General features: G+C 41.7%; 1 protein-coding gene across 1 annotated transcript in view; it reads left to right on the forward strand.

The window, feature by feature from the left end:
- Window positions 1–19,593, forward strand: part of EFCAB11 (EF-hand calcium binding domain 11) — a 59,137-nt gene extending 39,544 nt beyond the window's left edge. The window contains exon 6 of the mRNA XM_056851791.1: window positions 19,442–19,593. Within this exon, the coding sequence (XP_056707769.1) occupies window positions 19,442–19,541 (100 nt within the window). The 3' untranslated portion in view covers window positions 19,542–19,593. The remainder of the gene's footprint in view (window positions 1–19,441) is intronic.
- The last annotated feature ends 5,189 nt before the right edge of the window (window positions 19,594–24,782 follow it).

Below are 24,782 nucleotides of genomic sequence, written 5' to 3' on the forward strand. Positions count from 1 at the left end.
CATATGAACCTGATAACAGAAAAATGATCAAGCATTACAATGGATGATGGAAATTTATAAAAGAAAGGTCAAAGAAAACTATTTTGAGACCCATCTTCAGAATGAGCTAACCGCCACTGTGTATGTCTAAATGAAAACGTTTTTAGTAGCGTTCTGCAGAGGAAAGAGAAAGGAGCTCTTTTCCTCCATGATGTGTGGTTGCCCTCTTAATAAACCCTGCCTCTTAAAGGAGCTGTAGCAGGTAATGCAAAAATGGTTTTAAAGGGAATTAAAAATGTTGGGCATGTTTAACTGGAAAATAAACATTAAGAAGGAAGCTAAAGGAAAATAAAAGGGAAAGACATTTGATATAATTGAAAATATGGGGATTTTTTTTTTCCAAGGAGAAGAGATTCTTACTGAGTTCAAAGCTTAACTGAGTTTCTTGCCAAGAGATACTGGCGAGTCCAAATGTTACGTGGATTAGAGAGGTGTTTGCAAATACGAAGCATTAAAGAATATGAACATTATGATTTTACATGTAAAGTAACTACTAACGGATGGCAGTTAGGGATAACCTTCCCCTAAAAGTATCCTGTTCCATTATGGAGTTTCCTGTGTCTTCCTCTGATACATCTGCTTATTGAGCCCTGTTGGAGAAGGAGGTCCTTAGACCCATTAGATTAATGAGTTGACCATCATTTCTTTGGTTTGCTTTTCCTAGATTGTTGCCTTAGAAGGGATAAAGGAAAAGGGAAGGTTATTTCAGCTCAGAGGATGGATTAGGCTCTGTATCCAATCCTTTTACGATTTTGCAAGGCTTAGTTATGCCACAGCAGCTGTATACCCCTTCTGAGTGATCAAAATCTGCAAGATCTATGACTTGCTGAAAGAACATATACTACCTTTATCAGGATTTGCTCTTACATGTGAACCCAGTAGACAATCCTCAAAGCGATTTTGAAGTTTTAACATTCCTCACTGCCCTAGTATTCTTTTTATTTTAAACAGTGCCTTACTGGTAGAGACGACACTGTGCTGACTGTACACACAAGTTGTTCTAGTAAAGAGAGGGAGGACTTAAACGTGTTCATTGTACTGATCTGCATATCTTTGTATGCATTCCTGTGTTTGCAGAGGAGCGTGAAAAGGGGTTTATAGTAGTTTTCACACATTTCCAAGTTGCATGAAATGACAGCATGTACTTTTCTTGCACTGATAAATGATCATGTTACACATTTCTACAACAATTGGAATAAAGTTTGCATTTTTTTACATTTAGGTGTTGCACACAGATTATACTTGCTGAAAGATGCCACTGAGGAAAAGGAAAATTCCCCTTTTCGCTCAAACTTAAACAGGCAAAAATGAATTGGTAATTTTGCAACTGAAATATTTGATATGCCCCAGTCTATTCACATTCATTCTCTGTATGTCATTAATTCTTTTTGTAAATCTGAAAAGTTAATTGCATCAAACTAGGCATAATCCAGTCTAAGTTAACCACTTTTAACTAATCTTCATTTCAGTGGGAGAGTCATAAATATGTCCATATTTTTTTCACTGAGATTCATGGAACTTAAAATTGTATAACTTAGAAGCTTTGGCTTCCCTTTTTCTATTCAGAAAAAAATCTGCATTTGTACTACTTTCCTATCTAGTGATGCTGTTTTGGGAATAGAACAAATGGGACTCCTAGGCTTTAATCAATAGTTCAAGCAGATGTTGGAAGTCAACATTAGTGTAGTACAATTTCCATCAATTTTCTAGTTTGTAACTGCCTGGCACAATTTTCTCTTAATAAACATTAGAGCATATCACTGTTTCTAAAAGCTGCACATTTTGTGCAACTGCATATGCTGAATATAATGTTTCTGTTGCTCCATCTGTTCTCGCTAAGACAGCTTTGGTGGCAAATCTATATTATCCAGCTCCATGAAACCTTATGGGTTATTTTATACTTAAACAGATGGGTGAATCTAATCAATCAGGAGGGAGAAAATAACATTCAATAGGAAAGCATAGATTAAAAAAAAAATTGATCCATTACAGGTCTAACGCTATTCTAACCTTCTAAATGTTAGGTTTTGCCTAAAATACAAAATAACTTTAAGCCGTGGCATTTATCAAAAGTACAGTTTATTGCATCTGTAAATTAAGTATATAGAAGGGGTGTACTGAAGTAATGTCGCAGTAGCATCTGAGTTGGAGGTTGACCCAGGACCATCATTGATGAAGCATCTAAAGCTGCTGCCAAAAGTCTGGTGGTTAGGATCTGAGAGACCCAGGTTCAAATCCCCACTCTGCCATGGAAGCTTGCTGGGGGACTTGCAGCCAGTCACTCTTTCGGCCTACTGTGCCTCACAGGGTGGTTGTTGTGAGGGTGGAGGAGGGGACACCAGTTTCTGTAAGCTGTGTGATATAAATAAATAGAAAATTATTATAAAGCCCTGAAGTGGAAAGAAACTGAGAGTGGAACATGAGGGCGTTGTTTCCATACTATCCTAGAGGCATTCCAGTCACTGACACCATCTACTTAGGCCCAAAACTACCCTTGTCGTCCTTAAATGTTACACCACCCTGACCAGCCAGGATAATACAACGACTGTTCAAAGATGCATCCTTTACATTTTAGAAAGGATGTGCCCTCTGAATCTGGAGTACTTTTAATGTAAAAAAAACCCACTGGTTTTCTCAAGTAATTTGAAAAGCCAGTATTAATATTTTGGCAATGCCATGGCAAGCATAATTTTAACGTTTTCTCTAATTTAAAATAAACGCATGTTTAAAAGAAATCTCAACTTCTGCTGAAGAATATGCATTCTGATTAATTTTAAGGTGTGTATCTGCTTGTGCTAATAGATCACTCAGTAAGCAAGTGATTGAATGTTGGTAGGCTATGCATGCTTTGCATATTATGATTATAATTTGTGTCTTGTCCACCTTTGTCACTGAGACTTAAGGCAGATCACACAATGCAAATCAGACACAATCAACAGGATGAGACATCCAATAAACAAAATCAGTAAGGTTTGGATTGCAGAAATCTGAAAACGGAACTGAAACAAAGCTTAAGCATTAACATGGCACATTAAAGGAAGAAATTGCATAGTAGGATCATGCTTACAGCAACAGACAGTATGTATTATATACTCAATAGTACAGCCGACAGTCCCAATACCTTTACCAAAACATGTTTCAGAAACATTTTCTTACAGTACAGGCCTAATTACCAGTGAAAAAAGGCCTCCGGAATAATTCAGTTTTGCCTAGTTCGCAGAAAGTCATGGAGGTGGAAGCCTTTCTGACCTCATCAGGCAGGGCTTTCCACATGGTAGGATCCACAACAGAGAATACACATGTATGGACTAACTGCAGAAAAGGAGAAATGTACATGTTCTGCCTAGCTTCTGATAATAACTGAGCTGTGGCATTCTGCACCAACTGTAGTCTCCGAGTTGACTTAGAGGGGAGACCTATTTAAAGTGTATTGCAGAGGTTACTGTGATGTTACTGTATTGATGTTACTGTGGCATTATCTGGGTGGCCTGATTGGCCATGTCAAGGTAGGGGGCCATCTTCTGGGTTAGAATGAGTTGTGGAAGAAAGCATTTTTTTGGGGGGGGGCCATTGTTTCTCCAACAGCAATGCTGGATCCAGTATAATCCCTAGGCCCTTAACCAAGTCAGCAAGGGTCAGCTAACCCCATCAAAAGTGGCAGGCACGATGTCCTTCAAGATCTCCACCTTTCCAACCAGCATCATCTTCTGTCTTGTCTGGGCTGAGGTTCAATTTGTTCACTTTTCAGCCATTTAACCACAGCAGTCAGGCACTGGTTCGAGACCTCTACCTAGGGTTGCCAGCTCCAAGTTGGAAAATACCTGGAGATTTTTGGGGTGGAGTCTGATGAGGGCAGGGTTTGGGGAGGGGAGGGACTTCAATGCCATAGAGTCCAATTGCCAAAGCGGCCATTTTCTCCAGGTGAACTGATCTCTATCGGCTGGAGATCAGTTGTAATAGCAGGAGATCTCCAGCTAGTACCTGGAGGCTGGCAACCCTACCTCTATTGCATCCATAGGTGAGTTGGCTAGAGACATCTGTAAAATATTTTGATCCCAATTTCCAGTTGCTGGTAATCTCGTAATAGTGGGGTTATTTTACATTCAAGATAAGTGGTGACAGTTTCCCTTTCTAACAAAATAAACAGATTAGTCAGGATCATCTGTTTCTTGGAATCTATAAAAAGGGGTTTGTGTTACTGCCAGAAGTTCAAAAACATGTTGCTGTTGTAGAGTCATGATGAGGTCCAGACGTTATGCACTCATCTCTTCTATTTCCCTTTTCTTACCCGCAATGCCATCTGTTAAAAGGGCCTTCTTCATTGCCTGTTCTTTTGAAAGGCCATCTAGCTGGAAAGCATAATTTCCCTCATCAATAGGCTTATGTTGTAGCTGGATCATAACATGCTCGAGGACTGCTGAGTGGAGTAAAAAGCTCTTCAGAGGCTGCCGTTAGAGGATTAAATGATGACCATTTCTGGTCCCATATCTCTTATCTCATAATCAAGCTTAAGATGGCACTAGATAGCTCTGTTATAGTGATTATATATTTGAAATAGAAATTACTTCATATCTGCTAAGGTATTTAAGGAGCACTCGTCTCCTTCTCTTGATACTAGCTGTGTTTGTAGCTTTTTTGCTAGATTTGACATACACTTTAAACACAAATATATCTAACAGGAATTGATATGTTGCAGGTGAAATTTTCAAGCTTTTTTTAAAAATTGCCCTGTTGCTAATAGTATCTTTCCAAATAATTGAATTGCACTCAGTATGTATGTAGAAATGAACTAAATTGCCCTAAATTGGAATAGTGGGCATTTTGTTTCAAATTGTAGCAGGTCAGCAATGCTCAGTGAGATGCAAATTAGACTCATGATAGTGTCTCATGGCAGAAACTGATGCCATATGGCTATCATGAGAGGACGTCACTTATGGATTTCCTTGCCTGTGCTTGGACTGAAATAATTGTTCATGAACGAAAATCCAGCAATCTGGTGGAGTAAAATTACACTCTTTAAAATGCTTTTCACATGATATACAAAATATCAGTTCTTAAAAGGACTAACTATCCTCCTTTCAATGTAGGAATCGTTATTTACCATCTGGCTAAGTCTCCAGGGCAGCTCAAAAGTCTGCTTACAAGTATGTAATTATGATCCTAATGTAACTATGATCCAGTGAAGTTTAATTTAGCCCAGATCAGCTCATAAACCTTTCTCTTCCAAATGAATGTTTTCAAGCACCTGGCAGTCAGGTCCAAGGATTGCAAGGCTCTCTCTTACTTCAGAAAGACGGAGTCAATGACAGCTGTTGCCCCACGCTTGCTATCTCCCGGACTGGATACATGGCAACCCCAGAAGCTACATGTCGCCACCATCCCAGATGTGTAGCAAGCCCCAAACGCTATGGAAAGGGCTCCTGCACCATCCCGCGAAACAGGCATGAGGGAACCATGGGCAGGACGACCCCTCCGAGTGAACCAGAGGGAATCCATTTCCTATGTCCCCGTTCGAGTGTCCAGCAGAAGCCATTTCGCAAGGAACAATCAGACACGTAGCCAGCACCCACCCAACCATCTGCATAATCAACGACCCATTGGAAGCCTCTGTGATATCAGCAACTAAGAATCACTCATCCGGCATTGTGAAAGTGCCTTGCCAGGGCGCAGCTGTTCGCGCCTTCTTTTAAACCCATCAGCAATCATCTCCTGACCCTCCCGGAATTGCACAAGTCATAGGTTTTTGCTTACCTGTCTCAATTGCTCCCCTGACACACCTTAGCAGCCGACCATTAAGGTTTCATTCACCTTTTGTTCACCATGGGAACCACGAGGGGATAATCCCATCATCCCCCACCCCAAAAAGAGTATAACTGGGGTCGCTCTCAGTCATAATTTACCTTCCCTTTTCCCCTCATACTCACTGTCACTCTGTTGGTGTGGGTTTTGCGCAGCCCAGCCACGATACCCTCCTGCCTTGCTGGGCGAGCCCTGGGAATCCCCTGCCCCCGCTTTTCTTGTATTCTAGCAGCACGGAACCCTGGACGTCTGCTTCTGGATCAGGTGTAGTATTGCCCCTCTTCAAAGGGACACTGCCACATTGGCAAACCTCTCTGTCCTACAACCTTTACTGCCTAGACTCTGATTGTATGTTGTGTACGTGTTATTGGACTGCTTGTGCACATATTTTAAAGTAAACTTAAACCATTGCTTTCGCCTCTTGCTTGAATCTTGGTCGGGCTCCCGTAAACAAAGGTTAGATCCCAAGGTTATGCCCCTTGCTGGTTATTGATCTGCTCATTTCCCCATATAAACATTCATAACCAAGCATTTTGGCTAACACAGCTTCCAGTACTGCCACAGAAATCCTTGCATCCTCCATTCGCAGGCGTCACATTGGCCTGTGTGGCATCAAAGCTGATTGACAAAGGGCCTTAAGCAAAGCCTGGTAGTACAAGAGAGCCATTGGGGGAGAGATTAGTGCACATTTGCCAGAAACTAACCATTTTGAGAGAAGTTAACCAAATTGCATTTGTGGACATTTGCCTGTTCAGGAAAAAAGGCACTCGGTTGCACGGAGAAGTTCTTTCCCAGTTGTAAATATTGCAGTCTTCAATTTGTCCTTTGGCAAGGGCCTGTTTAAAACATCAAGTCTGGCTTTCTGTAAATTTAGTACAGTATCCAGCTGGTCATATAAAACAGCAGAACAGTTAAAACAGTCCCACATTAGGAAGAGTTTAATAGGGTAGGAGCCAACACTTTGAAGTACACCTGGAAGCAAATTCGAAGCCCCTGGAGATATTTCAAAGTTGGCTGAATATGTGTATGACACCTAGCCCCAACCAAAAGGTGTCCAACAGACTTTTTCACCTATTGTGGCTTCCACGTTTTCTTTGGGGACAGCCATGCGTAAAGTGCATTGCAGTAATCCAACCTAGAAGTTATAGTCTCCTGAATCAGCATGGCCAGGTCCGCTGAGTCTAGAAGAGGGAGGAAATCTATGAGTTGGATACAGATAAAAAATGCACTCTCTGCAGCAGGGCCAGCTTCTGTTTCCCCAGAAATAGTTGGGTCTTAAGAGCTTCTCAGAGCTCTTCACCAGATCAGTAAAGAACGTTGGACAGAAGTTAGGAAGTCTAGGAGATTGCGTTGCAAAGAAAGTTGTTGGATTTCAGAATGCTCCCCACTGGTAATTCATGTGGGTAAGGAGTTGCATGAATCAAAATTAAAAGGCTGTTGCAAGTGCAGTTTTGTGAACACATAAGTGGTGCAGATCCTATCTGGAGGCTCTGAGATATATTTAACCACCACCACCCCATTCACCCTTCTATATGTTCAAAGGGGAATGCTGTTAAATAAAACAATCCCAAAGTATAACAATAAGTGCCCCTATACCTTAACAATTCCCACTAGATAGCATCATAAATGTCAATCTGCACATGCCTTACCAAAGAGTCTTGCAAGCCTTTATTAGAGGCAGGTGAAGAAGAAGCCCTCTGAACTCCTTTTGAAAAGTTTCTCCTGGAGGACAAGGGACCTTCAGAAACAGCATTTTTGAGGAATTGGGCTGCAGTGGAAGGGGATAAGCGAGAAAGTCACACACTGCAGGTGGAAATCCTTCCATCTGGAGAAACATTACTGTGTATCCAGCCCAAAGTGGCCCATATTTCTAGGGCAAAAGCACTGGTGTTTTGATGCCCTGTTCCTTTTCTGCAGGTGAGAGGTAAGGCTGAGCAGCATCCATTCACAGCTATCTCATAGCAAGTGTTGTCGGTGTTTGGCAGGGCACAAAAGTCTGTAGACCAGATTGTGCATCTACAGAACACCCCTGTGCTCCGTGGACAAATCAAAGGAAACAGCAGATCTTCTTACCCTATGCTGAGCCGCTGTCTGCATTGCCTCCCTTATCTCCCTTCCCAGACTCAGTATTAACACGGGAAAGTACTGTGGGTCATGGGAAAGACTTCTGTAGATGCAAACATTTTCAAAAACGACCATCTAAACAATCTACAGCTTACTTGCAGATATTGAAAGCAGGGCACAATGTATAAAAGCAGAAAGATCTGCAGATAACTATTACAGAAGATCTTTAGCTAAAATTGCACAAGGATATTTTGGAGGTATCAGTCAACATAGGCATACAGGAAAACATAGAAATCAATGTATAGGTGGTAACTTAACATTTGACAGAGTTGCAAAAATTTCACCAGGAGCTTGTTCAAAACATTGGCACTGAAATAAAAGCATTGGCTCTCTTATTCATGTCCAGTGCCGTTGTCCACTGGCATATAGATTTTGGACCAAAATATTTAAAGAGATGAATAATATTTTAGATTGTAAATTAGTGTGTGAAGCTTAGATAGCTCTTTTAAGCATTTTTCCTGCTGATACACCACAGAGAAAAACGTATGTGCTTAAAAAACCTTGTGGCAAGACAACTATTAGCACAAACTTGGAAATGGCTGAGCCGTCCGGGCACCGATGAATGGGCTCGCGAAATATGGCATATTGTATTCATAGATAAGATTGCCGTTATCTAAGAAAATCTGGGAATGGAAAAGTGTGGTGCAGGAGAAGTTTATGGAGACATGATATTTGTTTACTCTGTACTAGAATAGAAACAAACCTAATGAGTGGGTATAAGAGGATACTTTGAGATCTATATGAACAAAAGGCTATTAGGGAAAAAATTGGTTTATATTGGACAGCAGAAGGTGTCAAATTATGAATCTATAATTGTGAGTGTAAATGTTATAGATTGTAGGAATATATTTTTCCTCTCTTTAACTGAACTGGATATATGATGTATGTGATATTGTTTTTATATTTTGTTCACTGGTATATTCGAAATAAATAAATAAAACCAACCATCAAAATCTCTGCCATGTAGAACATGTTTTAGCTGAGTTTGTTTGCGGGTGTAACTAAAAATGTTGGTTTTGATCAGTAAACTCCCTGGATTGGATCCTATGGAAGATTTCTGTGTGTGCAACAATCCTTACAGAAGCGCTTAAATGACTTCTCACTGTCTGCTTGCACTAACTCCATCCCCACTATCTTTTCTGTGTGTATAAGACACAGCACAAGGCATTTCTTTTGGTACAGTTTTAAAACCAAATTATATGAAACCATGTGACCGGTCAATGGTACACTCCATTGCTCCACATACACCTTGCTTCATTCAAAATCATATTAAAGCAGCATGAGTTGCTGCAGCCGTTGTGCTACTGCTTGTGCAAGTAGAACTGCACTAAGGACATTTTCCCATTCACATCACGCATCACTGGATCCAACCCAAGAATGAGGCTTGGGAAAACTAAAATATCTGTGCCTGGTGCCTAAAAGATAACAAGTACAGAGGGCCATCCTAACCAGGGTTTCAGCCTTCTAAGCCATTGACTTCAATTAATTTAGAATGGTGTAACTCTGCTTAAGATGGCACTGTTGGTTCCTGGTGAATTTCTGCTTGGGAGGGGGGAGTTTCAAAATCTTGCCACCACAGTAGGAAAAAACCCTGTTTGTGGTGCTCACCAACCTTGCTTCTGAAAGAGGGGTACTTACATCACGACCTCTGAATTTGATCTTAATTGTGGGGAAAGTTCTATGGGAGGAGGCAGTCCTTCAGATACCCTAGCCATGGACATTTTAGGGCTATATAACTAATGGCCTACACTTTGAATTGTGTTGAGAGAATTAGTGGCCCATGAAGACCTTCTAAAGTGGGTGACATTTTGCACCAGTTGAAGCTTCTGGGCTGTCTTCAAAGGCAGCAGCCTCATGGAGCACACATTGCAGTAACCTAACCTGGATGTAATTAGGGCATGGATAACTTTGGCCAGATCATTCTTTTCAAGGAAGGGACATCGGTGGAGTACCAGCTGAATCTAATTAAAGGGGTTCCATGCTGTAGAAGAGAGCTGCATCTCTGTCTAAATGTGTGGCTCTAATGCAGGGGGTTTCCAACAGATAGCTGCTAGAAAATGGCCCTGAGAAGGCCCAGGAAAAGCGCCCTGAGGCTCAAAGATCAAAGAAACGTCAACCAGATGGCCTGATGTGTCCTTCTGTGCCAAGAGAATCAGAGCCAATGCTGTCATTGGTTCTTTCCATTTTCCATATTGAGAGTGGCCAGAGTCCAGGAGAATGGGAATGGGGGGGGGGGTTCTTCAAGTGGACACATGGAAGGAGTTCAACCAGCTCTATTGGTTGAATATGCAAAATCATGGGAAGGGGAGATGTCAGTCACCTCTGCTATGTAGTAAGGACAGTTTGGAATGGTTTCAGCGGCTAGGCATGGTGGTCTGCAGTAGAACTGTTAGGTTTAAGTCCAGCAGCAACTTAGGGACCAACACGATTTTCAAGAGTCAAAGCTCCCTTTATTACCCCGCATCCACTCCAAAACCACTTCCAGGCACTGCTTCAGGGTTTCTACAGCCTCCCTGGGATCAGGTAGAAGTGCAAGATAGAGCTGAGTGTCATCCGCTTATTGGTGACAGGCCAGATCTCCAGATGACTTCACCCAGCAGCTTCATGTAGAGGTTAAAGAGCGTAGGGGGCAAGGTGGAACCTTGTGGAGCCCCATAGGCCAAAGGCCAAGGGGCTGAACAGCGGTCCCCCAGCACCACTGGGATGTTTTTAAATTACTCATCAGTAATTCTCATTAAAGAAAACATTTGGAGACCCCCTGACTCTTAATTAATAGCACCTCCCCCCCAAGCTGCTAACCTACTGTTTAAGGGGCAGAACAGGTTGAATCTTCAACCTCCTGCTGGCCTTATTGTTGACCAGCAGCCCTTTGGTCTTATCTGCATTTTGTGTCAATATGTTAGCCCTCAGTATGGATTTCCTTTTTAAATTTTTGGGTAACGTAATGCATGAATTGGCTCTAAATTTAGGTTGTAGTGGGAGTCAATTCTGGCTTCCCTTGCTTTCACCTGTTCTTTTTTTATCCAGAAACATTCAGCTGCTCCATTTCCTTATATGTATTGTTTCGGTACTACTATTGTAACAGACAAAAAAGCCCATTCATGCTTGGCTTTCGAATCCTTCATTTGTCCTTAGCACAATATATTACTTTTGGTACTTAATCCCATCATTTTAAACTAGTTTGTGATTTAATGCTATCATCTAAAAACTGGAGAGCACTCAAGACTGTTTTGGGACGTCAATACCTACAGATCTTGATGATATTATGACAACTGAAATGCTTCCTTAAGGGCTCCATCACTCAAAATGGGGTGTGTTTTTTTTTTTTTTACTGCCAGCAATCCTATCAGATCTGTACTGTTCTAGTCAACAAATCGTCTTTATGATTCTTGTATGTTTATTAAGCATTTCGCCATTTGTGTCTTTGAAGAAGTGAAATTAATACCCATGTTGCTAGCTAGACTGTAGAGCCCCGCAGGAAGCTCCTCAACAAAAAAGCCGGCACTAGAAGGGGCCGGCGGCTTTATCAGCGGAGAAGGCGACTCACTAGAGATGCTGCCATCCTTGAACCTTCAGTTGGTGGGTCATTTCATCCCCAGCAGGGGCTCCCTGCACTGTTATCTTTCTGCTCTTCTCGTTCAATCAGTGTGTCACTTCTGGTTCGAGTTCACTCACTGTGAAGATGCCTTTTGAAACTTGCATTCCCCTCCCTTCTCTTTCCAATACCTAACAATGGTATAATTTTATAAGTCTAATCTTCAATTTGGCGAGTTCAGCTTTCCCCGCTAAGTGATGCGGTGCTTTACTGAAAGCTCCATAAACCTGAACCGTGCCTGTCAGTTTCTGAAGCTTGCCTGTTCAAAGTACCTTTTTACAACAATGGCTGTGGCCCAAGAGCGCCTGCTGTCCACTTTTGACTCGTTAGCCAGCTGCGGCCTTTCCTGGACAGAAAAAATCTGGCCACTGTGGTGCATTCCCTGGTTATATCTAGGTTAGACTACTGTCATGCAGTCTGTGTGGGGCTGCCCTTTAAACGTGTTTGGAAACTTATTTTTTAATTATTATTTTTATTTTAATCATCCAAACAAAATTGCAACACATAATACATAAAAATACATAAACATAAAAGTGTTTGAAAACTTCAGTTGGTACAAATTGCTGTCACCAAGATATTGACTGGTGTGGGTCGTAGGGACCTCATTGCTCCTGTCTTGGCCCATTTACACTGGCTCGCAGTCTGTTTCTGGGCACAAGGAGGAGAGAATTCCAAAGGTGAGGTGCTACCACTGATAAAGCCCTGTCTCCAGATCTTAATTGTCAGGTAGGGACTTATAGGAGGAAGCAGTCCTTTACGTACATAGGTACTTTTTAAGGAATTTGATCTTGGCAGCAAAGATGTTTGAAGTACATAAAGTAGGTAATGTTTGAAGTACATAAAGTAGGTAAGAAGGAGCTGAGGGATTGCTGAAAAGTGATCTTGGGAAATGGATTTGGGGATTGTTGAAAAGTGATCTTGGGAAATGGATTTGGGGATTCATAGCTTAGTATGAGTTTGACAGAGTGTGGCTTGGATCCACCAGAGCATTTCTCTAAATGGAAGGATTTCTGCCTGCCTGGCAGTTAGATGCATGTAGACTCTTCAGAGAAGAGCCACTTCCTTCCATTGTGTGCTTTGAAGGATTCGGCTGCTAGCAATTAAATGCACTGGGATTCTTGAAGTGTGCAGCTATAGAGGCAGGTATAGGGGAAGGGAAATAGAAAGACCAAACTTCTATACTACCTGTTAAGAGATCATAGTGTATCAGCACACAAATATGGCTTGATGTAACAGCCTCAGGAATAGTTTCATTAAAGAGCTGTGAGTAAAATATTGGTAGTAGAAAGTCATGCATAATTCAGGTATAAGTCTTCCAGACAATGAGAAAGCATGGCTTACAATGGTTGGAGGCACCACGGGAGCTTCAAGCAGCATTAACATTTGGGGGCTTCAATCCTTTGTACAATTAGGTTTGGTGTTGGGAGGTGAAGAATTTATAAGGCCCTTCAACTATAGGTCACCATTGATCCAAAGCTGCATTCTTAATTCAGCTTTCAGGTACACCTTAATAAACGAGAGCATGAAGCCTGGAATAGCTGTCAGGATAAAGACGCATGGGAGGAACATTCTCAATTTCCCAAGAGATACATTCACCTGTGTAAGACCACACAGGAATGTGAAAGGCATTAGTAATCCCAAAGGATGGCAAGCTGGTGGCTGGGTATCTGTAATTAAACCTATGACATTCTTCTGTTTCTTACAGGAGCACTTCATTCTCCCCAGATGGTCCAAAATGGATAATCAGTATGTTGTAGGAGAAATATACTCCCACTGTTCAAGAGGAAAAAGGATTGCGCATTTGTCAACCTCCTCTATTGATTGGGAAAGGGCAGTGGAAATAGATTGTGTGTATGTATGTGTGGTGACCTTTAAAAATTCCCTTCTATCTCTAACATTCTGGGAACTTGTATGGGTTACAAAGCCCAAATATGAATTTACTACAATATCAAATCTAGTGTGAAGGTTCTGGAAGTCAAATTACACCAGGGGTCCCCAACGTGGTGTCCATGGGCGCCATGGTGCCCCCCCGACACCTTTTCTGGTACCCGCCAAGTACTTTCAAAAAGTGGGAGGGGCTAGGTGGTTGTTTGCCCAGCAGCGCATCGGATTGGCTGTGCAGATTAAAAGGCATCCTGGTGGCAGTGGATACTACCCAGAGACAAGTTGGTACGCCTGGGAGTAAGAGAAAAGGGTGGTGCTGCTGGGCAGAGAAGCAGGGCGGCCGCGGAGCTTTTCCAAGTTCCTAGAACCCAAAGGAACGGGGCTTGTGAAACCGTTCCTTCACAACTTACATTCCACTGTTGACCTTCATATATGATGTGATTTTGCTCATTATTTTCATCATATCACTCCTTCAGTTTGTCCCCCCCCCCCAATACATTTTCAGTACTTGGCAGCTTCAACCATACAAAACCATACTAACCGAGCAGCTTCAACCATATGAAATAAGAGAACTACAGCGGGCAAAAAAGGATTATGGCTCTTGCTGTTGCTGCATCAGGTATATATATAAAGTTATAAAGAAAATTTGAAAATGTGATTCATCACACGCTGGAACACAAAACATGTTGAGGTTAATGGTAATCCTCTCCTTTAACTAAACAATGTTTAACTTTTACTAATCTGTATTTTGTGTGATAGTTGTTCTATGGCTGCAATCCTAAGAACCCTTTTTTGGGAGTAAGTCATTGAATTAAATAGGATTTTTTTTCTGAGTAGAGCTGCTTAGAATGGTTTACTTTATACTTTAGATGTATTATATTTTCAAATGAAAAAGAACAAGGGGACATAAGAAATATGAAGAAGGACAACCAAGCCTGCTGATTCCTGGGTGGTGGGTTCTTTAGCACAGCGCTGGTTGGTCCGGCTGTGAGGCTACAACACAGTAGTGTTCAGTGGCAGCCCAATCAGAAGGGGGGGCAGCTATACTAGTTCCTATAGGGCAGCCCTGAAAGCTAGTAGGTTTCCTCTTTTATCTTCACATTGCTGGGGTGGGGGTGGGGGGTTTGCTTTTTGGAGTGTGACTGATGTAAGCCATTTGAAACCCTCAAGAACCTGGCAATATCATCCTTCTTGAGTATCTACTTACACAATACATTAGGTTTAAAATATTCCAAATGGAGAGGCTCCTTAATGCAGAAGGGGCGGGGAGGGACTTTACTCAGTTTCCGGAGACTTTAATTATCTAATTTAATAAGAGGGTAATTTATATTCCGCAGTGAGTTAGATTATGGTACTAATTACTGTTGCAGTTCCAAGAAAAGATAGGCCTTAGGTGCTGAATGCTTCAAAATACATGCTTGATTTTTTAATTATTATTTTTTTGCTGTGGAAAGGTAATGAATAACAAGCTGAACAGTGCAGGTACTTTTGGCTGCAGATTGTACCAGATTGCGTATAAAAAACCAAACATTTCATCCACTTCAGATATGTGAAAAAACGGATACTCTTGTCACAGAGTCCATTGTGGTTGTCAACTAGAAGCAGCTTGATGTAGTGGTTAGAGTGTCGGACTTGAATCTGGGAGATCCAGGTTCAAATCCCCACTCTATCATGGAAGCTTGCTGGGTGACCTTGGGCCAGTCACACCCATTTGAGGCTAACCTACCTCACAGGCTTGTTGTGGGATTAAATGGAGGAGATTAGGGTGATCTAAACTGCTTTGGATCCTCGTTGTGAAGAAAGGCATGGTATAAATGAAGTAAATAAAGAAATAACTTGTACCAGATAGTTTTCAGTAACAGTTTTGTGTTCTGCCTCATCAAACCATTATTGTTAACACAAATAAAATCTGTTCTGTATTCTTTAGTCACCATAAAGTTGTTACTTAAAATAACGTTGCTTAATGAGGGCTCAAATGTTGATAAAAAATGTCAGACATAGGTCAGATGCACACCTGTGCAAGCACCGTGTCATTCCTGACCCATGGGGTGACGTCACATCCCGACGTTTCCAAGGCAGACTTTGTTTGCGGGGTGGTTTGCCAGTGCCTTCCCCAGATGCACACCTAACAGAGTAAAATCAAGACAACCACCATTTATTTTGGTTTCGTTTACCTGAGACGTGAATATCTGATTCGCAGTTAATATAGCCTGAACTAGGCATTTCATGATTAGACTCTCCCACAGCTTCAAAAGCTGCCAGAAAATGTTGGTGGTAATTCAGGCTTGCAGCAGGGTCTAACCGTTTCCTCCTTATGCCATTTTCCTAGTGAAAACTTGCAACGACGCCCCCTTTCCTGGTATCTATATATTATTCCCTGCAAGAAAATAGCAACTCTGTGGGAGCTTGTTGGAATCTAGTAAACGGTGAGGGAGCAAGATTAAGCCTTAGCACCACTGTGGCCGCTTTTGACCATCTTTAAAAATGCAGAAAACCTTGGGTTTTCCAGGTTGTGGCTATCTTTTGCCCCTCCAAAAAAGTCTGGAATGGCTGCATAGGGATGTTATTAAGCAACAGCTATTCAACTATACTGCCAGGAATTTAAAAGTGACTACTTATTGCTGTTCTTTTAAATCACGTTTATCAGGGCATTGTTAATATTGAAAAATTCCAGTAGGATTAGAAAATGGAAAACTCCATCCTATAAATGTTCAGAACAACGGGAATGCATCCATCCATTTAGTATCTTTGTGACCACTAAAGAGCAGTTCCAGAATGTTAAAACTTCTATCTTCAGTGAAGACTTCAAATTCAAAGCACTTCATATACACTGGCTAGGATCCAGACCTAGAGAGCCAGTGTGGTGTAGTGGTTAAGAGCGGCAGACTCTAATCTGGAGAACCGGGTTTGATTCCCCACTCCTCCGCATGAAGCTTGCTGGGTGACCTTGGGCTAGTCTCAGTTCTCTCTGAACTCTATCAGGCCCACTTGCCTCACAAAGTGCCTTTTGTAGGGGGGGGGAGGTGATTGTAAGCCACTGAGACTCCTTACGGTAGAGAAAAGTGGGGTAGAAACACCAACTGTTCTTCTTCTTCTCTTCTTCCTCCTCCTCCAGTGGTGGAAGGTCACCTTTTGCTAATTCCCACTTTCCATGTAGACCCCCACAGCTGTACCTGGGGGTACCCTAAGGACAGAGTTTTGGCGAGAGCTATGTACGGCAGCAGGAAAGGGGGGGCAGGAAGGTCCCATTCCTGTTGCTGATCTCTACTCACACTTCTTAGGATCCCAGCCATAATCTTGTTGTAATCCTTACAAGCACTCTGTAAGGTGGGCCAATATTATTATCCCCATATTGCAGATCGAAGGATGGCTGAAACAGAGAGAGAAGCTTTGTCTAAGATCACTTACTGAGCTGGTGATAAAGGTGAGATTTGAACCAGGGACTTCCCAGATCATAGCTTGCTCTGTTACCTGCTATGCTGTACAACTAAAAGCTGTCACGCATTTTGTGACAAAATGTCAAAAGCTTGATCAAGCTCTACAGTAGGGGTTAATCACCTACTACTAATCTAATAGAATATGAGATAAAAATATCAGTAAAAGAAATTTCAAAATGAAGTCAAACAGATTTCCAATTTTGTTCTTTTTGCCTTGAAATGTTTTTAGAGAAAATGTCTGGACTCTTCATTAGAATAATTTTATTCCAACAAAGTACAAACATCCTGTTTAGAATTAGTATTGCCTTGGGGAATGTAGCTAGATAATTTGATAATTTAAAATACTCTTTTCAATTAAATGGAATTGCACCCTTCCTGGGGGACTACTCAGAAACAAGTACGGGTTGTTTTTTTTGTGCATGTGTGTGTTTAACAGAACCTGTAGAAGCCACAGAGTAATGTGTCCTGTATGGCCAATCATGACTCATGGACTGGAAACCAAGGGAAATACAGGCTGTTTTTCTGTCCTAGACTATCACTGAGGTCAAGTCTCCATTCCCAATAAGAATTCTGCAATGATTACTTAGTCAGTGTATTTAGGAGGACAAAGACTGTGATGTGTGTGTGTGTGTGTGTGTGTGTGTGTGTGTTAAGTGCCGTCAAGTCGCTTCCGACTCATGGTGACCCTATGAATGAAAGTCCTCCAAAATGTCCTATCTTTGGCAGACTTGCTCAGATCTTGCAAATTGAAGGCCGTGGCTTCCTTTATTGAGTCAATCCATCTTTTGTTGGGTCTTCCTCTTTTCCTCCTGCCCTCAACTTTTCCTAGCATGACTGTCTTTTCCAGTGACTCTTGTCGTCTCATGACGTGACCAAAATACGATAGCCTCAGTTTAGTCATTTTCGCTTCTAGGGTCAGTTCAGGCTTGATTTGATCTATAACCCACTGATTTGTTTTTTTGGCAGTCCACGGAATCCGTAACACTCTCCTCCAACTAGGGCTGTCCAAAAAAAAAAAATTCGGTACAGTTCGGATTCGGCCGAATTTGACCCTTGTGGGGTCGGTACGTGCCGAAGTCCGAACTCCCCCGCTTCGGATCCCCGGTAATTCGGGGGGATCCGTAGTTCGGGGGAAAATTCGGCCGAAGCGCGCCTTCAGCGGGCTCCCCTGAAGGGGGGCGGGCTGTCATTGAAACTCATCTGTGCCTCCCGGCCGGGAGGCACAGATGAGTTTAAATGACAGCCCGCCTCCCTTCAGGGGAGCCCGCTGAAGGGAGGCGGGCTGCCCTTTAAACTGATCTGAGCCTCCCAGCTGGGAGGCGCAGATCAGTTTAAAGGGCAGCCCGCGCCTTTCAGCGGGCTCCCCTGAAGGGGGGGCCGAATTGGCCGAATTTATTCGCGAACTCCCGAACTCGCTGAATTCGGCCCCCCCGGTTGCCCGCCAGATTTGAGTTCGGATCCGTCCGAACTGAAAATCACCGAATCAGGGGAAATTCGGTTGATTTTCAGTTCGGACCGAACCAAATTGACAGCCCTACCTCCAACACCACATTTCAAAGGAATCTATTTTCTTTCTATCAGCTTTCTTCACTGTCCAGCTTTCACACTCATACATAGTAATAGGGAATACGATGGCGTTGCTTAATCTAGTCTTGGTGGCCAGTGATGCTGTGATGCTGCCATGTAATACCACAGCATGCCAACAGAACTGAAGCATTAACGTGGTATCCCTTGCCATCCTGCACCCTTGCTGACCTTCTTCCAACTTTTATATTGTGGTTTGGCACTGTGACCTTGCACAGGCAATTAAGGAGTTCAGTAAGGAGCCAGTAATTTTTGTTCATTGGGGTCACAGCATTGTCCTATGCTGTTTCAAAGCATCATTTGTCTCTTAATCTCTGTTTCAGCATGTTTTAAGAGCAAGGGTATGAATGCTAAATTGGGGGGAGGGTCTGACAATATAGCTTGTTTGATCAAAGCTACTATAGACTATCCAAGTTGTCCTGGCTTTCAGATGCCCATCTGTTTTTGCAAGAGCTTGGAGACGCTTATCCAGTAAAATGTTCCGTACTGTTCAGAGATAAGATAGGTAACATGCCTTAAATATTCAAATTTCAGCAACTAGTTGTAAGGGCCCTGGCAAAATGTATTATCACGTTGTAGCAAACTAATTTTCTCTGTTCCAAAATGAACACTATACACAGTAACCTTTGATATTTCTGTCTTTGCCACATGGGAACTGATCTTCAATGTGTGTAAAAACCAACAGTCCATAATAAGGAGATACAGTATAAGCACAGCTAGATTCAATTCCAGTAGCACGTTAGAGTCGAACAAGGTTTCCAGGGTATAAGCTTTTGAAAGTCAAAACTCCCTTTGTCAGATACTTTGACTTTCTAAAGCTTATAGCCCAAGAATCTTGTTGGTCCCTAAGATGCTACTGGACTTGAATCTAGCGATTCTTCTGCAGACCAACATGGCTACCTTGTGAAATAGTATAAGTAGAACACCATGTATAAATCTTAAATTATTGTAAAGTAACTGGAGTGCTTTTCTTTTCTAGGGAGGTTGATCAGGATTCCGATGGCCATATTAGCTTCAAAGAGTTTGAATCAGCAATGAACTATGGACAAGATAATTTGTCGGCACTTCCATTTACCTGAAGTTCATTTTCTGAAGAAAACACAATAAAACTTACACACCTAAGATATTCTAACACCTGAAAATCATTTTGCTTCTAAAAGATTTTTTTAAATTTGTCTATGAAGCCTTCCTGTTCTGATACTCCATAAAAATACTGTTTCGTATGCATTCAAATCAATCTACTTTGTAGACTTCAATATGTATTTTTGTTTTCCTAACAAATTGTTTTAGTGAAACTTCTGCTAGTTTTTCCTCTTCATGAACATGTCATTAATATAGGTAACAATACCTGTTATCTGAAGAAGTGAGCTGTGGCTCATGAAAGCTCATATCCTGCCAGAAATGTTGTCAGTCTTTAAGGTGCTACTGGACTATTGCTCATTTCTACTGCTAACACGGCTACCCATCATGATCTAGCACCTGACATAGCTTACTAAATTTGTACGAAAGTGAGAAAAGCCTGATACCCTTAAATATTTAAAAACAACAATTTGATGGGGGAGGGGGGTTTCTTTAAATTAACTAGAGAAAGGTTTCTTTGCCATCACTGGACACAATATGACAAGCTACTTCACAGTACAGGTTATGACAGCAATGTTAAATTTTTATACCGCCATCTGAAAGTGTGAGTGATTGAGCCTCATCAACCTCTTTGGCCAGTGAATAGAAGAGAAATCATGACTCACCCGAGGCTATCCAAGTAAGCTTCACAATTGATTTAAATCTGGTTTCCAACATTTAGACCCATCACTTGATGGATTTTAGTGCACTGGTTCTGGTTCTGTGTGCATTCTGCTTTTATTTCAAGTCATTTCAATACCTTCTGTTCACCCTTGTCAGGCATAAAGTTTCCAAGTCCAGCACTACTGGAGCTTATCATTTTAAAAATCAAAATCTATCCTCTGTGCTGCTCAGTTTATGCTTGGTTCTTGGTCCTGCCACAGTTCCACAAAGGGACTGACGCACAGCAAAGCACTGTAGTCCTCTTTGTAGCTTGTCTGGAATTAAAGGAATAATTAGGGTAGATGAGCCAGATGGCTCTAGTTTTAGGATGTTGCTGCCTGAGGTGGGGCACCACAAGCCTCTAGATATTCTACCTCAGTGGTTCCCAAATGTTTTGGTATGGTGACCCACAAATCCAAATTTACTTGGCATGGTAACCCATCCAGGTCCAGCCCAAGGTTTTTTGGCACCCTAGGTAAACTATGACCTTGATTCCCATCTGGTCCATCATTCCATATCCTATATGGTTCACCAGGTGTTTATGAGAAACCCTCAAACACTGCACAAGGGGCACAGCTGCATTCACTATGGACCCCAAACAAGTGGCATTACGAAATACACAACCTTTGCATATGGAGATTACATTCCAGCCTTTGACCACCCTCTTCCTTCTTCATTACTCCCTCTAATTTCCTTTAAGATACTAAGAAACTCACTCTAGTAACCATCAGAACACATTTTACTTCATTATCAATGTGCATATGCACTGAAGAAAAAAATACCAACTACAGTATGAAGTGGAAGATATTGTTTCTAAAGTCAGCTCTTGGTTTCCAAAATACAGGTCAAAGTCTTTGTACAGATTACTTTTTAAGGAGCCACTACAGATATTATGATTTTCCTACGGAGATATTATTCAGCATAGAAATATATTTATACCTTTCATCTGTAGTCACATGTCAAGTTTTGCTTACTAAGATAACACAGTCTGTTGCATTCGTCACACATATTCTTTTTTCTACAAAGGTGAAATATCAATGTAGGTAAATCACTTTAAAATGGCATAGTTTTCAACCTCAGTACAGTGCAAGGTTCTTAGTGTGGCACAAGCTATGAAAGCACCCCAGTTTCCATCTCAACTTAAAAGACAGATATGGTTCTTGGGAAAGAACCACCATACATATGGGGGTAGATGCTACTCAACCACTGTTTGCTCAAAACTGCTTAATACTGAGCATTATACCACCTTTAACCACCTTTGGAGTGGTTGAAGTGTAGACTTTTATCAATGCTTGCATTTTGATAAGAGGAAAGATTTCACCCAATTATTATTGACAGTATGAGTAGGGAAATTAAGAGGTCTCCATTACAACAACCAAATCCATCCTTAAACATGTCACTTGTGGAGGAGGTGGTGTTATAACAAAGAGTCTTCTCTACCAAGTGGAGAGTTGACAAGGCTCCCCCAGAGGACAACCACCAGCTGAGCCAGAGTAGAGTTTGAGGGGGAGGGGCATTGAGGAGAGGTGTGAAGGTGGCAGATAGTGGCAAAGGGGTTAGTTGTGAAGGGCTCAGTGTGGTACATCTCCCACAGCCGTGAGGTACTGTAGGGGGCTGGGCAAGAAATGTTCCCTAACACTGTCATACATTCATACCGCTCTACCTATACAATCATGGACACAGCCTCTACACCTAAACCACACCTGTTTCAATTTTAAGCTGATAACAATCCCACTTCCCTCACTACACACATTACCCAACACTCTCATGTGTCATATATACAAGGTTCATATAAAAGCTATTTCCCAGAGGGAGTAAGAAATACTATTTAGAATTCAATTCAGGTAAAATTTCCAGTGCTTCCTCCCCAAAACTACCTCACCCCACAAACTGGTTCAGGAGGATGGAGAAAAGGAGTGGGGAATGAAGAACCTACTTCACAGGGTTAAGCCATCCTAGAATTCCTCTGGGGGGGAAAGGACAATACACAAATGTGGTCAATACATTTTAATCAGATGACTGCACAGGTGGACAAGTTATATTAGAGTTTTAAGACAAATATTGTAATTCCAAAGGGGCTGTGTTAGACTGTCATAGCAAAATTAATCAGAAGTCCAGTAGGAGTCCCAGCGTAACCTTTTGTGAGTCAGAGCTCCCTTCTTACATCCGCTGAACTGAGCACTGACTCACAAAAGCTGGTGCTGGGATAAATGCTGATAGTCTTTAAGGTGCCACTGGACTCCTGTGTTGTGTATTTTTGCACAAACTATTATTGCAGACACTTGGATCTTCCATAGCATGGCATTTTTACAGTACTATATAAAAACTGTATACTAATTACTAAGCAGTAAAAGGCAGGCTATCCATATTTTTCACTTATCAGGTAAGTTCCATTGAAAATATCTTTTGCGTATTCCTATAGGTTGTCACAACACCATCATGTAATCCAATCCAGAATGCATTGCTGGTGTTATAAAATGCAGCATCGGATCCTCGGCAAAAAGTGTTTTAAAAATAGTTCAGACCACCTTAATACTCATTTAATTATTCATTTTGTTTATTTACAGTGGAGCTATTACACATAATATGGCGCAGATCCCCAGCAGCCTCAAACACCAGATGCTAGTTTTCTCTCTGCAATCCCACAAGGCAAACCAAAGCATCATCAGGAGGATTTTAAAATAAGCCCAATTAAATTTGTGCCAGCATGTTAATTTGCCTAAAATAAAACCCAGCAAATAAATAGTGAGCTTTTAGTCACTGCCTTTTCCTTTTCTTTCCTTTTTTTGGTACACCCTTAAGAGGACAAAAAATCACTGTTTACAAAGAAAGCTCCCATGTGAGATTTCTTTTAAAGGAACTATAAACTCAAACATAAAGACAAAACTACCCAACAGAGATAGGTCCTTACAGGTAGCATTTTTTTTTTCTAACCTGAAACTTTATGAACCAGGTTTTGGGTTTAGTATTAGCAGGCATAAGCCCAACCCTCTCGCACAATCTCCCATTAATTTCTCATTATGCTTGTGATTTGTTTCCCCTGTTCTAATTTATAAATATATGGAAATTTGGGGAATTATTTATTCCTATGGTCACCCTGTGAGATCATTGTTTATCACCATTTTACAGAAGGAGAATGGAAGGTCAGGAAAAGCAACTCACATAAGGCTACATAAGGAGTATCTGGCACAAGCATGACTTGATTCCCGGATCTGTTCACTGGAGTGACTCCCATATTGACTTCCATATTAACTCCCTTACCCATTTCTTTGAGGATGTAAAAACTAGGGGCTTTTCCACATGCTTGACTTACTCCAGATTTTCTCGGGACATCCACAACCATTGGAATTGGACTGGACCCTGTTCAGGGTCTAGTCTGCCTGCCCTCTGCATTTTCATAGTTGTGGAATCAGTTTATTTTCTTCCTCATGTGCCTTAAATAATCAGGATATTCAAGGGACAGTGTTGATGTCATCGGTGGCATCATTTGTGGTGACACAACACCCCCTCCCTTTTAGTTTTTGTACATGCTTATATCAATATTTCAATATTATGGCTGCAGTATTTTTAAAGGCACTTTAAAATCATTATATTGACGTACTGTAATGATGGGTTTTGCAGGTTCTGTGAATTCCCAGCTTTCAGTTTTAAAAAAGTAAGTATCTATCCCCCTCCCTCACAGAGATGTAAGGAAAAGGGCATATTTCTGCAAGAGAAGGAGCTAAAGACTTATTTTTTGAAAAATGAAAGCTGGGAATTCACAGAACCTGCGAAACCTATCATCGCAACAGTATATCAATAATAGGGTTGATTTTTGTTTTTAAAAAATCTAAAACAAAACCACTTGTCTTCAGGGCAGCGGGGAGGAGAGGGAATGGTTCGACAATGACGACAGTCTAGTCATCAAACATCGGGCTGGAGATGGGTGGGAGTGGGCAGGACAAAGAAAACCGATAGAAACATTGTGCATGAGGGAAAGGGTGACCCCAAATCAGCTTCCAGAAAAAAATTCTGGGCAAAAGTGGCCTCAAGAGAACTGGAAAAAAACGGGGGCAGGGGGACAACAACAACAACAGAAAAACCCCAAACGAAAACTAAATGCACAAACATGCTTGTGGAAATTAGGGGATAAACAGAAGCTGTATGGGGCCAGAACCAACAAAAACAACAGCAACACTCAATGCAGAAAAGTCCTAGGACAGGAGGAAGATGTACACAGAACCCCTGATTTTGCAAGAATGGTGAAGCAGTGGAATGTTTGTTCCATAAAACATTAATGGTTTGGTCCAAAGGCAGAGAAGAGGAGAGAAGTTTTCACTGATCCCCCCTCTACTGCAGACCCCCCCTCCCCCCCCTCATTCTATTATTGTGGGTCCCTTGATCTCCAGGAGTAGAATTTGGTGGGGGATCTGTGAGCTTCAGCAGGAGTGGGGAGGCACAGAAGCTGCACTCCCCCAGGATTATTTCAGTGATTTTTTTTGGGGGGGGAGGTAAAGGTAGTCCCCTGTGCAAGCACTCGGTCATTACTAGGCAGACTT

Source organism: Euleptes europaea, chromosome 6, assembly GCF_029931775.1.
Source record: "Euleptes europaea isolate rEulEur1 chromosome 6, rEulEur1.hap1, whole genome shotgun sequence".
Classification (NCBI taxonomy): Eukaryota; Metazoa; Chordata; class Lepidosauria; order Squamata; family Sphaerodactylidae; genus Euleptes; species Euleptes europaea.